Raw genomic sequence first — 14,635 nt, 5'->3', positions numbered from 1 at the left:
TCCTTGCTGGGGGTGACCCAGCCAGGGCTCATCCCCCGTGTCCCGTGGGCTGCAGGGCACAGAAAACAGAACGGTTCAGGGGGTGATGTCAGCGCCTCCAGAACTCGGCTCTGAACTTTGCAATAATTGTGCAATTCCTTAAAAATGGGGCTAAAGCCAGGTGTGGATGTGCTGGGACAGGCACTGCCCTGAGTGGGGACACGGCCCCGAGCTTGGGGACACAGCCTCGAGTTGGGGACACAGCCTTGAGCTGGGGGGACAGCCCCAAGTTGGGGTGACAGCCTCGAGCTGGGGACGTGGCCCTGAGGTGGGGACATGGCCCTAAATGGGGACACAGCCTCAAGCTGGGGGGACAGCTTCAAGCTGGGGACACAACTCTGGGACACAGCCCCAAGTTGGGGTGACATCCCTAAGCTGAAGTGACAGCCCTGAGCTAGGGGGGACACAGCCCTGAAGTGGGGGACACATCCCCAAGCTGAAGGGACAGCCCTGAGCTGGAGGGACACAGCCTCAAGGTGGGTGACATTCCCGAGCTGGGGTGACATCCCTGACCTAGGGGACACATCCCTGAGCTGAGGGGACATCCCTGAGCTTGGGAAACAGCCCCGAGCTGGGTGACAGCCCTGACCTAGGGGACACAGCCTCAAGCTGGGTGACATTCCTGAGCTGGGGTGACATCCCCATGCTGAGGGGACATCCCTGACCTAGGGGACACATCCCTGAGCTGAGGGGACATCCCTGAGCTTGGGAAACAGCCCCGAGCTGGGTGACAGCCCTGACCTAGGGGACACAGCCTCAAGCTGGGTGACATCCCCATGCTGGGGGACATCCCCATGCTGAGGGGACATCCCCAGCTGCCCCCTGGGCCCAGCTGTCCCCAGCCTGCAGCCCCTCTAAGCCAGCCCTGCCCAGCTGTGACCCCTGGGCTCTGTTTGCTCCTCTCCTCTGCCCGAGCCTTTTGCAGCTCTCAGCTCTGCTGGGCTCAGCTCTGTGGATAAGAATAATTTCCCTCCCCTCGTCCTGCATTCCTCCCGCATCCCACAGCAGCTCCTGCCTGGAAAACAAGCTCTGGGAAGCAGGGTTTGCATCAGGATCAATCTCTTTTCATCTGGTGCCTACCAGCAGGTTTGCTGCATGTGGGGAAAGTGTGGCTGTTCCTAATCCCCCCCTTAAATCCCCGGCACAGTTGCTGGGATTTAGCAGGCAGGGCCCGTTAATGCTCCAGGGATCCACATTGTCTTTTTTGGGGGGGTTGTTTTCAAAGCAATAACCTGGTGTGCCTTCCCCAGAGTGGCAGGGGGGGCAGGGTTTCGGCCCAGCGCTGTTCCCTGCCCATCCCAGATGGAATCTTGTGGATAAATCATGGAATTCCAGGATGGTTTGGGTTGGGAGGGACCATCAAACCCATCCAGTGCCACCCCTGCCATGGCCAGGGACACCTTTCACCATCCCAGCCTTGCTCACTTTTGGGGACGGGGCAGCCACAGATTCTCTGGGAATTCCATCTCACCCCCCTCCTCACAGCCAGGAATTCCTTCCCAAAATCCCATTTAAATCTCCTTGCTTTCCAATCCAAAAGATTGGCTTCACACAGGGCAGCTCCCTCTTTGGAAACAGAGTTGGAGCAACTTTTCCCCTCCCCTCCCTGGTGGGTGTTTCCCCTTTGGGCCTCTCCAGAGCTGTCTTTTCCTCTGCCACGGTCACTTTTTCCCTTTTCTGTCCAGAGAATTGCACATCTGGGCAAAAAGTCTGTTTCCTGCTGTTTCTAATTTCTGCCTCGTGATAAGAAACCAAAGCAAAACCCTCGGTGGAGAGAGCCCAGCCTAAAAATAGCCTGGGAGTGGGGTCTGAAAGCCACAAGTTTGTTATGACTTCATTTTTATTTTTATTTTTTTGAAGAAAATCGCCTCTCCAGATAGGGTGAATCCAGCTGGGATTGGCCTTTTTGCTCCCATCCTCCAGGAAAAGCTTTGGGGGGAAGCTGAGATGAAATCCCAACACCCCCAGACTCCCAGCAGGACACGAAAAACAGGGGGAAAAAAAAGGAATAACAGGAGGGCTGTGGCTTTTCCAAGCCCCTGCTCCAGATGGGATTGTTCCCAAGCAGCATCCTGAGAGAACATTGCTCCCTCATTGTTCCCCCCTGCATTTCCTGCTGATAACACACCCCCAAGCAATGATCCTGCAGCTTTATCCCTATTAAAGGGTCAGCCGGGGAAAGTGGGATGGAAATGAGAAATTATTCAGGTCTGCCAAGAGTATTTAACTTTCAAGCAGCTCTTAATTAGAAGCCAGGAGCCATTTACACAACCAGGGGAGGTTTTGCATAAGAATCTGCATATAAAACCCAGCAACTGGGAAGATTTAGGGATTTTTTAAAATTTTATTTATTTATTTTTTTCCCCCCACCAACTGGCCAAGCAGCACGTCCAGGCTGGAGAGCACGAGGCAGGGCCTGGGTTGCAGTCCAGGCTCCAGGCCAGCGATTTCCTCTCCCAAAGCTCCAGTTTTGCCATCTGTAAAATGGAATTTTGGCATTTGACCAAATTTCCTGCGGTGGCAGCTGGTGTTTGTGAGAGGAGCTCGGCACTGCCAGGTGAGGGAGCTTGGAAAAGCAGAGGAGTCCCTGCACCTGCAGCTCTGGGAGCTGGAGCTGTTCCCCAGCCTCCCAAAAATTGGGATTAGGGTGGATAACTCTGGGGTGAAATTCCTCCAGGCTCAACCCCTGTGCTCTCTGCTGCTTTGGGGAGAGATTTGGTGATGAATCCTGGTTTTCCTCGCTCCTTTTTCCTGCCTGGCTGGAGAAATCCCACCTGTGCCCAAGGTGAGGGTGGAAAGGCAGAGTCAGGGGCTGCTCCTTGCTGAATTCCATGGGGAGAATCCAGCCCTGAGCCCCAGCTGGAGTTGGGGGTTGAGCAACTGCTGTGACTTTTTAATGGGGTGTCCCTGGGGTCACCTGGGGTGTTCTGGGGTCACCTAGATGTTCCTGGGGTCTACTGAGATGTTCCTGGGATCATCTGGTGTGTTCCTGAGGTCACCTGGGATGTTCCTGGAGTCACCTGGTGTATTCCTGGGATCACCTGGGGTGTTCCTGGGGTCTGCTGAGATGTCCCTGGGGATCCCCTGGTGTGTCCCTGGGGCTCCCCTGGTGAATTCCTGGGATTTGATCCCTGGGAATCCTCTGGTGTATTCCTGGGATCTGATCCCTGGGGATCCCCTGGTGAATTCCTGGGATTTGATCCCTGGGGATCCCCTGGTGAATTCCTGGGATTTGATCCCTGGGGATCCCCTGGTGAATTCCTGGGATCTGATCCCTGGGGATCCCCTGGTGTATTCCTGGGATTTGATCCCTGGGGATCCCCTGGTGAATTCCTGGGATTTGATCCCTGGGGATCCCCTGGTGAATTCCTGGGATTCCAGCAGTGCTGGCATGGCTGGGAAATCTCCAACCAACCACAGAACTCCCCCAACCTCTCCAGTCTCTTCCGTGCATCCCCGGCCCGGTTCCCTCCCATCCCCTCCCATTTCTGGAGTTTTTCCTCCCTCCCCTGAGCATCCCCCTTTCCTTTTCCCTCCCCTCCAGCTGGACAAGGGCGACGTCACCACCCTGAACCTTCCGGCGGGCGCCGGGCACGGCGACGCCGACGGCCCCGCGTGCCTGGACGTGCCCGATGGCACCCCCGACCCTCACCGCACCAAAGCCGCCATCGAGCACCTGCACCAGAAGATCCTCAAGATCACGGAGCAGATCAAGATCGAGCAGGAGGCGCGGGACGACAACGTGGCCGAGTACCTGAAGCTGGCCAACAACGCCGACAAGCAGCAGGCGTCGCGCATCAAGCAGGTGTTCGAGAAGAAGAACCAGAAGTCGGCGCAGACCATCGCGCAGCTGCACAAGAAGCTGGAGCACTACCACAAGAAGCTGAAGGAGATCGAGCAGAACGGCCCCAGCCGCCAGCCCAAGGATGTTTTCCGGGACATGCACCAAGGGCTGAAGGATGTGGGCGCCAACGTGCGCTCCAGCATCAGCGGCTTCAGCGGCGGCGTGGTGGAAGGGGTCAAGGGGGGGCTCTCGGGGCTCTCGCAGGCCACGCACACGGCCGTGGTGTCCAAGCCGCGCGAGTTCGCCAGCCTGATCCGCAACAAGTTCGGCAGCGCCGACAACATCGCCCACCTGAAGGACACGCTGGACGACGGGCACCCCGAGGAGGCCTCGCGGGCGCTGAGCGGCAGCGCCACGCTGGTGTCCAGCCCCAAGTACGGCAGCGATGACGAGTGCTCCAGTGCCACCTCGGGCTCCGCCGGCGGCAGCAACTCAGGGGCCGGCCCCGGCGGCTTGGGGAGCCCCAAGTCCAACACGCTGGACAGCCACCACAACAACTTCGACACCATCCTGGAGGAGCTGAGGGAGATCAAGGACAGCCAGTCGCACCTGGAGGACTCCATGGAGGACCTGAAGGCCCAGCTGCAGCGGGATTACACCTACATGACCCAGTGCTTGCAGGAGGAGCGCTACAGGTAGGGACGGGCGGGTAGCAGGGGAGGTGTCGCCCGGGGTGGCTCTTTGGGGACCACAAGCTGCCCTGCTGGCCAAGACACGTGGGGAGCTGCAGCCCTCCTCACTGCCAGACCTCCACGGAGGATCTCGAGAGGTTTTCCCACAACCAGAGGAGGGTGAGAGGGGCTGGGTGGTGCCCCCAGTGCCAGGGGGGTGTCGGGGACACGTCCCAGCCCAGCTGCCCTGCGCAGGTACGAGCGCCTGGAGGAGCAGCTGAATGACCTGACGGAGCTGCACCAGAACGAGATGACCAACCTGAAGCAGGAGCTGGCTAGCATGGAGGAGAAGGTGGCCTACCAGTCCTACGAGAGGGCACGGGACATCCAGGTAGGGCTGTGGGAGGGCTCAGCCCCCCTCTGCTCCCTCCAGCCAGGGGTGATGGAGACACCCTGGGCTGGGAAGAAGGGCGGGGCAGTGGGATCCCTCCTCCCAGCACCCTCCAGGTGAGGTTCTCCCTGTGGTGCTGTCACGGCAAGAGGCAGGTGACTAAGCCATGTCCCCAAACCCAGGGAATCCCAGACTGGTTTGGGTGGAAGGAACATTAAAAATCACCCGTGGCAGGGCAGCGACACCTTCCACTGTCACAGGAAGGGGGCAGCCACAGCTTCTCTGGAAATTCCATCCCAGCTCCTCCCCACCCTCACAGGGAGCAATTCCTTCCCAAGATCTGTCCCTGCCCTCCATCCCCCCTTGTCCTGTCCCACCACCACACAGCGAGTCCCCCGTGTGTGACCACAGCACCGGGCTGTGACAAGCCACGTGTGGACCAGCACAGTCCCCACATCCCCTCTGAGCCATCCCAGAACAAAACCCCCCAGCAGCAGCAGCAGGAACAAACCAGGGGGAGGCTCCACATCCCTTGAGGGGACATCCCTGGAGCCGCTGCCACCGCTGTCCCCTGGCAGGAGGCCGTGGAGTCGTGCCTGACGCGGGTGACCAAGCTGGAGCTGCAGCAGCAGCAGCAGCAGGTGGTGCAGCTGGAGGGGGTGGAGAACGCCAACGCCCGAGCCCTGCTGGGCAAGTTCATCAACGTCATCCTGGCCCTCATGGCCGTGCTGCTCGTCTTCGTCTCCACCATCGCCAACTTCATCACGCCGCTCATGAAGACCCGCATGCGCATCCTCAGCACCGCCCTGCTCGTCCTCTTCCTCTTCTTCCTCTGGAAGCACTGGGACTCCATCAGCTACTTCCTGGAGCACGTGCTGCTCCCCAGCTGATCCGCCGGCTCCCCCAGGGGTTTTCGTTTCCCGACGAGGAGGGGGACACGGGGTGAGGGTCCGGAGGTTTCTCCGCGCGCTCGGCTCGGCTGCGCTCCCAGCCCTCCACGGCAGCCCCTTGGATCTGGGATCCCTCTGGGATGTTTGGGAAGGGTGGGATGGGGAGCAAGGAGGAGTTTTGGAAGGCGCTGGCGATTTCTGGCTTTTTCTAAGGGGTTTTGGGTGGTTTTTTTTCGGGTGGTTTTTTGAAGGTCGTCCTGAAGTCCCCGGGAAGGAGGAGATCTTCTCCAGGGGTCTTCAGTTGGTGTGAAGGATTGAGCTGGACCAAACCTGGCTCTGGGAGAACTTCCAGCAGGGAGAGGAGAGGGCTTCATTGGGGCAGGATTTTCCCTTTCGGCCTCGGTGGCAAAAAGTCCCTGGGACGGAGCGAAAGCAAAGCAAGGCGGAGGTGGAGACAGCAGGGCCACCACAAACACGGCAGGACACACGCGTGCCACCAGCCTGTGGCACAGCCCGGCCACAGCGCGGGGCTGTGACACCGCCGCGCTGTCCCCGCAGGGGCTGGGCGCAGCCAGGGCAGTCAGCACCGGCACAAACCACACCCCCCGCGCTGGTTTCATTTCCTGACTTCCCAAATCTTTGGCTTTAGTCGATCCGGTCTCTTCAGGGACACCTGGACTCGTCCGGCCTCTGCCCCGTGTCGTGTGTGCGTGTGCGTGTGTGCGGTTTTTAATTTAATTCCATTTGTGAATCGAAGCTGGTGGGGCAGGGGGAGGAGGGGCAGCCCTCCAGCCCCACCCCAGAGCACAGCATGCTGTCTCGGATGGTTCTTAAATTATTTCATACCTATATATTTATGTAATATATCTATACACACACATATATATATAAATATATATATAAAATACCTGCACAGCCAGGGCCTCCTCTGGTGCAAACAGCAGCTGAACCCCTTGGCCTCAGGTGAGAATTTGGCCCTGAACGCTTTCAGTGGTGATTCCCAGGACTGGCACGGGACTTTTGGGAGGGTTCAGGGTCTCTCTGCCACCTCCTCCGTGCTCCCAGGGCCGAGCCAAGCCCTGCTGTGGCCTCGTGTGGGGGTCCCTGCATCCCCTCCTGAGCATCACAGCTCTGGGAAGGGGATGCCACGGGAAGGGAATTCCCTGGGAAGGGCATGCTCTGAGAAGGGGATGCTCCAGGAAGGGGATGCTCTGAGAAGAGGATGCTCCAGGAGGGGGATTTTCTGGGAAGAGGATTCTCTGAGAAAGGGAATTCTCTGGGAAGGGGATGTTCTGGGAAGGGGATTCTCTGGGAAGGGGATGCTCCGGGAGGAGGATGCTCTGGGAAGGGGATTCTGCAGGAAGGGGATTGTCTGAGTAGGGGATTCTCTGGGAAGGGGATGCTCTGGGAAAGGAATTCTCTGGGAAGGGGATGCTCCGGGAAGGGGATTCTCTGGGAAAAGGATTCTCTGAGAAAGGGAATTCTGCAGGAAGGGGATTCTCTGGGAAGGGGATGTTCCGGGAGGGGGATGCTACGGGAAGGGGATGTTCCGGGAAGGGGATGAGTTCTCCGGGAAGGGAGTTCTCCGGGAAGGGAATGCGGCACCACGGCCGCAGGGGGGCCCCCGGTCCCCGCCGCGGATGCCGGAGCCGCTCCCGAGCGTTTTCCCGTAAGGCCGGGCAGGGGCAGGGGCAGGGCCCAGGGTGGGGGCACTCACCCCAATTAGCGCATTAACCCCTTCCTGCCCGCAGCGATCGTGACGTCACAGGATGGTTTGGGTCGGAAGGGACATTAAAGCCCATCGGGTGCCACCAGGGACACCTTCTGCTGTCCCAGGCTGCTCCAGGCCCCATCACCTGGCTTTGAACACTCCCCTGGGAGTTTCTTCCCTGGGAAATCCATTCCAGGGCCTCACCACCCTCCCAATGTCCCATCTGGACCGACCCTCTCCAGTTAAAGCTGTTCGTGCCCCTCGTGGTGCCCCACTGCCACCGTGGAGTGCAGGAAGTTTTGTGTGAGCCCTGCCACCCCCCCTCACCGCCTGTGACACTTGGGGACATTCACTGCCCAGTCCCTGTGACCTCGTTGGCAGCAGCCAGAGGAGGCCCCAGTGTTGGGGCAGCTCCTCCAGATCCCATCCCAGTGGGAATTTCGGGATCTCTCACTCATGGTCCTGCTGTCCCCATGTCCGGTTGTCCCCATGACCTCCCCACTGCCCCTCGAGCCCCCTGCCATGGCGAGGGGAGGTCACTCCTGTCATGAGCTGGCACAGGGGGCCGCTGGCACCGTGGCACGGCCAGTACGGGGAGCTGCAGGCTGGCTCCCCCTCCGTCACCAGCGAGCTCCGGTGACACCGGCGGCGGGGACAATTCCCGCATGGCATGCGCGGCTCGGGGCTCCCTGAGGACTCGCCTTGTCCCGGCGGGGTCAGGGGGGGCTCACAAGGGCCCCCTTTGTGCGGGAGAGGTGAAGATTTGACGTCAGCCCGGCAGGAATTCCTTAATTCCATCCAGGCCTCCCTGCCCGCCGCTAATTGCGGTTTATGTAAGAGCCGCAGCTGCGCTCCGGGCTGGCAGCGGGGGACACGGAATGTCCCCGAGGGACACGCCGGGCTGCTGCCACCGGGCACGGGGGCTTCGGCCACCCCTTGGTGTGGCACATGCAGAGATTGAGGCACCCAGCGGGGACAGAGCTCGCTGGGGACATCTGGGGACAGCCTGCAGGGCGCCGGGGTGGCGCGGCAGGATGTCCCTGTGTGCCCTGTTTGGGGCTGGTCTGCCGCATCCCAAGGGTGGCCCGGGGTGCCCAGGTCCTGCAGGGTGGGGCCAGCGCTGTCCCTGTCCCCTGTCCCATGTCACCGCAGGGGTCGGTGTCTCAGTAACGCAGACAGAGCCAGGCGCGGATTTCTCTCCCCGCGTGTTCCTGGGTTCCAGCTGCACCATCAAATGATAAAATGATGTCCCCGCTGCTGGCGGGACCCCCGAAATGTCCCCGTGCTGTCCCCCCGGGGATGTCCCTGCGTGCCCAGGAGCAGGAGGGACCCAGAGGGGCTCACCTGCATCCCCTGAGGGGCACGGAGACCCCCGGGCACAGCTCTGGGCAGCGTCCCCAAGGAGGAGGAGGAGGAGGAGGAGGATGAAGGGAATGGGGATTGGGGAATGTTGGCAACCCTCACTGGGGACACGGCGGTGGCCGGCTGTCCCCTCCCCCCGGCGGCGTGGCCGAGCTTAGGCCGTAAGAAGCAGAGCTGGTCCCAAGGATAACATGCCTGGCATTCCTGCGCTGCCGCCGGGGGAATTCGGGCTGCTCCACGTGGGAAACGCTCCCTGCCCCCGGGTCAGCGCCTGCAGGAGACATTTCCGAGCGGAAAAGCTCCAAGTGCCAGCGGTCAGGGCCACCGCGGCAGGGCCAGAGCCACCGTGACCAGTGCCAGTGCCACCACACCTTGTGCCTGTGCCACCACGGTCGGTGCTTGGGCTACAGACTGTCCCCATGTTGCTGTGACCAGTGACAGGGCCACCATGGCAGGTACCAGGGCCACCCTGGCTGGTGCCACAGTGACACTGTGGGCCATCCCCATGTCACTGTGACAAGTGCCAGTGGCACCACAGTCAGTCCCTGTGCCACTAAGGGCCACCCCCATGTCACTGTCACCAGCGCCAGTGCCACCACAGTCAGTGCCTGTGCCACTGTGGGCCATCCCCATTTCGCTGTGACCAGTGCCAATGCCACCAGTCAGTGCCAGTGCCACTGTGGGCCATCCCCATGTCACTATGGCCACCATGACTGCTGCCAATGCTCAATGCCAGTGCCACCACAGTCAGTCCCTGTGCCCCTGAGAGCCATCTCCGTGTCACTGTGAGCAGTGCCAGTGCCACCACAGTCAGTGCCAGTGCCACTGTGGGCCATCCCCATGTCACTGTGAGCAGTGCCAGTGCCACCACAGTCAGTCCCTGTGCCCCTGAGAGCCATCCCCGTGTCACTGTGAGCAGTGCCAATGCCAGCACGGTCAGTCCCTGTGCCACTGTGGGCCATCCCCATGTCACTGTGAGCAGTGCCAGTGCCACCACAGTCAGTGCCAGTGCCACTGTGAGCCGTCCCCGTGTCACTGTGAGCACTGCCACTGCCACCATGGCCACTGTGACCGGTGCCATCCCCACAGGGTGACCAGCAGCCCGAGTCCCACTCGTGGCCAATCCCACCCTTTAATTACAGCTTTAAAAGCAAATCCTGGCCTGGGTTTGCGGGGAGGAGAAGGCTCGTGGAGGAAAATGAGGAGGAATTTAATTAAGGGCAGTGCCGGGAACGTCTGTCCCTCCCACAAGGAAGATAAGGAGGATCAATTGCTGCTTCCCGGGATCAAAGCCGGGGCTGGAGGGGAAGCGGGGCTGGCGAGGGGGAGGCGGCGAGGGGAGGGCGCACCAGGGAAAGCAGCAGAGAGACGGGGAGATAAGATGAGAGAAATCATTGATCTGATCGCGGGGCTCCCCGAGGGCTGGCGGGACTCGCGGGGGATGGAGGATGCCAAAATCCCACCCTGTGCATCCCTGAGATGAGCTCAAAGATCCCAGCTTCCCATTTCTCTTCAGGAATGCAAATATCCCACCCTGTGCATCCCTGAGATGAGCTCAGCTATCTGAACTTCCCATTTCTCCTCAGGAATGCAGATATCCCACCTGTGCATCCCTGAGATGAGCTCAAAGATCCCAACTTCCCATTTCTCCTCAGGAATGCAGATATCCCACCTGTGCATCCCTGAGATGAGCTCAGCTATCTGACCTTCCAATTTCTCCTCAGGAAGGCAAATATCAGGGTTAAGGTTCTGGCGTTGAAAACACGGGGATATGAAAAAAAAGAGAGGTGCTGGAATATCCTGAGCTGGAAGAACCCACCAGGATCACTGATCCAGCTCCCAGCCCTGCACAGAACAGTCTCAAAATCCCACCCTGAGCATCCCTGAGAGCATTTCCCAAACATTCCTGGAGCTCTGGAAGGTTTGGAACAGTGACCATTCCCCGGGGAGCCTTTTCAGCGCCACCTCTGCGGGAAGAACCTTTCCCTAAAACCCACCCTGGTGCCACTCCAGCCCTTCCCGGGTCCTGTCACTGTCACAGCGAGCAGAGACCCCATCTGTCCCTCCAGTCCCACCTCAGCACGGAGCCCTGCACCTCGCAGCCCGGGGAATGCCGGGTGGGATGGCAATTCCATGGGAATAACGCCCCGCTCCCTTCCCAAGCCCTTCCCACGCGTGCAAAGCAGGCACGGGAGGCCGGCGGGGCTCCCCGTGGGCCGCGGCGAACCGGCCCCGCTGGCCCGACCGCCCGGCGAGCGCGGGGCCGCCACCGGCCCGCCAGGGAGGTGGCACACCCAGAAGCTGTCGCCGTGCCAGGCTGCCAGCCCGCTCCTCCCCGCCCGAGCCGGCTGAACCGCTTCCCCCGGCTGCCGCTTGCAAAAGCGGGCGCGGCCGGAGCCCTGCCCGGTTCTCAGCGCCGCTGCAGGGAATTCCCAGCGGGATCCGAGCCCGGCCCGGGCAAGGAGAGCCGGGAGAGCGGGGAGAGCGGGGAGAGCGAGGAGCAGCCCCCGGGCCCTCGGGGAGCCGGGGGTCGCCCTTCCCCGTTTGCAGCTGCGGGCGCTCAGGTGGCTGGAGGTGCCTCACGGGATGGTCAGGTGGGCTTGGCTGGGCACCAACATCCCAAATTCGGGATCCAGCAGGCCCAGCCCTCTCCAGAAACCTGTCTGGTTGCTGCTCGGCCTCCCCAGGCAGGCAGATCCGATGGGAAAGTCGCCCTGGCCCGCAGCTGCCAGCGGTGCCGCGCTCCCTTCCCATATGAGAGGTGGCACGGGCGCTGCCACGGCCATGGAGGGGCTCAGGGAGGCAGAAGGAGCTCTGGGCAGAGGGTTCTGGAACCTTCTGTCCCCCTCCCAGGCAGGCTGGCAGCAGCACTGTGCCCACCCTGGGCTGTCCCACCCAGGAGGGTTGCGGGGTTGGGGGGTTTCCCTGCCATCATGGAGATGCCATGGTGGTGATGCCATCACAGAGGTGCCATGGTGGTGACACCATCGTGGAGATGCCATGGTGGTGATGCCATCACAGAGGTGCCATGGTGGTGACACCATCGTGGAGATGCCATCACGGAGATGCCATCATGGTGGTGCCATGGAGGTGATGCCATCGTGGTGATGCCATCACAGTGGTGCCATAGCAGTGATGCCACCATGGTGATGCCATCACGGTGATGCCATAATGATGATGTCATGGCGGAGGTGCCATCGTGGTGATGACGTCATGGAGGTGCCATCACAGTGATGCCATCATGGTGATCATGGTGACACGATTGTGGAGACGCCATCACAGTGATGCCATCGCAGTGATGCCATCATGGTGACACCATCATGGTGATCCCATTGTGTTGATGCCATCACGGTGATGCCATCACGGTGACACAGTGGTGACAGGAGGTGTCCCAACCCCTGGTGTCCCAACTCCCTGAGTCACCGCGCTGTCAGGGCTGCTCCCCAGGGATGAGATCAGAGCCGGTGGCTTCTGCAAGCCCGGAGTGACCCGGGAGCAGCCAAGGGTCGGGATGAGGGGCTGGGGTCAGGAGTGAATTCCATGGTCCTGAGGGTCCTTCCATGGCTGGGGTCAGGAGTGAACTCCATCTGGGTCCTTGCAGGGCTGGGGTCAGGAGTGAACTCCAGCTGGGTCCTTCCAGCCCAGGACATTCCAGGATTTTATTTTGTGGCTCCCATCAGCTCATGGCAGGCACGGTGGGTCGGATCCTGCAAGGGATGGGATGGACAGGAGATGTCCTGATGGTCCCACAGACACAGATTTTGCTCCAGCAGTGCTGGATCTGTCCCGTTCCTGCACATCCCAGAGGCTCTGGCGTGGCTTGGGCAGAGCTGTCCTGATGGGAGAAATCCTCCAGAACCCCAAAAATCATCATCACAGATCCAGGAGGGCACAGGAGCTTCAGAGTGGCCACCAGTGCTCAGCCAGCCAGGTCCCCAGTGGGATCTGGGGTTGAATTTTTGGCTCAGGTGTGACCCAGCCTTTTCTTGTGCTCCAAAAAAAATGGGATCAAAGTTTCTGGGCTCTGCTTTCTCCCCCTTTTTTGGGCTGCTCCAGGCTGCCATTGAATCCCCACTTTCATGTGGGGATTTCTCTCCTTCAGATCTTCAAAGAAATCCAGCAATCAAACAGGTGGTTGTGGAGGCACCTTAAAAAAAAAACATAACTACAAAAAAAACTACAAAAAAACTACAGAAAAAAAAAAAACAAACCCACTTTGAAAGAATCAGAGGCAAAGAAACACCTCAGCTTTGTTGTGTTAATTGTTCCGGCACTCAAAGTTCTGACAAAACGTCTCAGAAATCTCCCTGGCTCCGCGCCCACGATGTGTCAGACACACAAAGAACGGCCCCGACACAAAACCCGGGGAAGTGAAAACCGACCCGGGGAGATTCCGGCAGGAAGGAACAATCCCCAGGATCCAAAGAAGGAGCTCGGCCGTGGCCAGAGGGGCGGTGACACCCAAATTCCAGAGCTCCAGGGGCATCCCTGAGCTGCTCTGGGGGTCATTAAGAGCCACCACTTAACGAGCTCGGCCTCCACCCCCTTCCCAGCGGTTCTGGGGCGCTCCAGGGGGACCCAGCCCCATCCCCACCTGCATTCCCCAACCCGGTGGTGGCTTTGGCCGCAGGCTGTCCCTGGGGTCACCGCGGTGTCCCCCCGAGCCCTCTCCTCCCGCAGCTCCCCATGCCAAGGAAGGGCTGGCTGGAGCCGGGGTTCCCGCACAAGCCCGGGCAGGAGCCGCAGCCGGGGGTGACTCAGGGCCCCGGGGCCAGGGGAGCGCCCAGAGCTCGGCTCTGCCGGGAAAGGCTCCCGCCAGGAGCGGCTGGGAGTGGTGCAGGAGCTGCTGGCTCTGCTCTGCTCCCCCAGCCCGCTCACGGCTGCTCCGACCCCAAAATTCCCTTTTTTCCTCTTTCTCAGGGCGCTGCCGCTGCTCGGGGGGATGTGGATCCCAAAGCAACCCCCGGGTGAGGGGGGATCCAAGCCTGGGGTGACCCAGAGAGGCTCAAGCGCACCACCCACCCCAGCATTCCCATGAAAAATCTTTGGGAATGCCCAAATCCCATGGCTGGAAGTCCCCACACCTGTCCTTTGGCCATGGTAGCAGCCCCAAACCCCGGGATGCAGCAGTGGGAAGCACCAGTTTCCCCCAGGACCAGCAGGAGAAGGGTCCAGGCTGGGTAATCCTTTGGGATTATCCCAGGGAAGCCTGGATCAGTGGACACAAACCCCCAGGACAACCCCTCCATCCTCCAGGACAATTCATCTCCGGGTGTTCCCCCAGCATTCCAGGATTCCAGCCCCGCTCCCACACCCTGCAGGGCAGCAAACGCAGCATTCGGGGCTGAGGTCACCCCTCAAAAATGACATTTTCTCAGCAAAACGCGGCTGAGGTCATTTCCAGCCGCCCCAAAGCCCCGCGGGGCCGGGCAGGGCTGGGCGGGGGCTGCGGGAATTGCCCAACCTGGGGATGAAAGGGCTGCGGGGATGAAAGAGCCGCCGAGAATGGTGGGGGGCTGCCAGGGGGGCTCGGAGGCAGCCGAGATCAAGGCTGGGATGAAAGGAGCGTTTCCAGGGGCTGGCGGGGGAATTCCGGCAGCGCGGGGAGGGCGGCGGTCACCGCGGTGTCCCCGGGCTCCGGCTGCCGCTGTCACCGCCTCGGCCGGGGGCTTTTCCCACCCTTCCCGTGGCTGTGCCCGGGAGAAGGAGGGAAGGGACTCGGAGCGGCCCCGGGGAGATGGCCCAGCTCAGGGCTGGGCTGAGCTGGCCACGAGAGCGGGACAAGCT

The 14,635-nt window shown here is 60.8% G+C and overlaps 1 protein-coding gene across 4 annotated transcripts in view; it reads left to right on the top strand.

Annotated features, from left to right (window-relative positions):
* TMCC2 (transmembrane and coiled-coil domain family 2) overlaps positions 1-6,690 on the top strand; it is a 29,190-nt gene extending 22,500 nt beyond the window's left edge. For all 4 annotated transcript variants that reach the window (XM_050985330.1, XM_050985331.1, XM_050985332.1 and 1 more), the window contains 3 exons: positions 3,584-4,518; positions 4,750-4,885; positions 5,464-6,690. In XM_050985330.1, coding sequence (XP_050841287.1) covers positions 3,584-4,518; positions 4,750-4,885; positions 5,464-5,775 — 1,383 coding nt within the window. In that variant the 3' untranslated portion in view covers positions 5,776-6,690. The remainder of the gene's footprint in view (positions 1-3,583; positions 4,519-4,749; positions 4,886-5,463) is intronic.
* The last annotated feature ends 7,945 nt before the right edge of the window (positions 6,691-14,635 follow it).

This window comes from Serinus canaria, chromosome 26 (assembly GCF_022539315.1).
Source record: "Serinus canaria isolate serCan28SL12 chromosome 26, serCan2020, whole genome shotgun sequence".
In the NCBI taxonomy this organism is placed as follows: Eukaryota; Metazoa; Chordata; class Aves; order Passeriformes; family Fringillidae; genus Serinus; species Serinus canaria.
The sequence above is the reverse complement of the archived record's forward strand: the minus strand, read 5'-3'. Positions and strand labels throughout refer to the sequence as shown.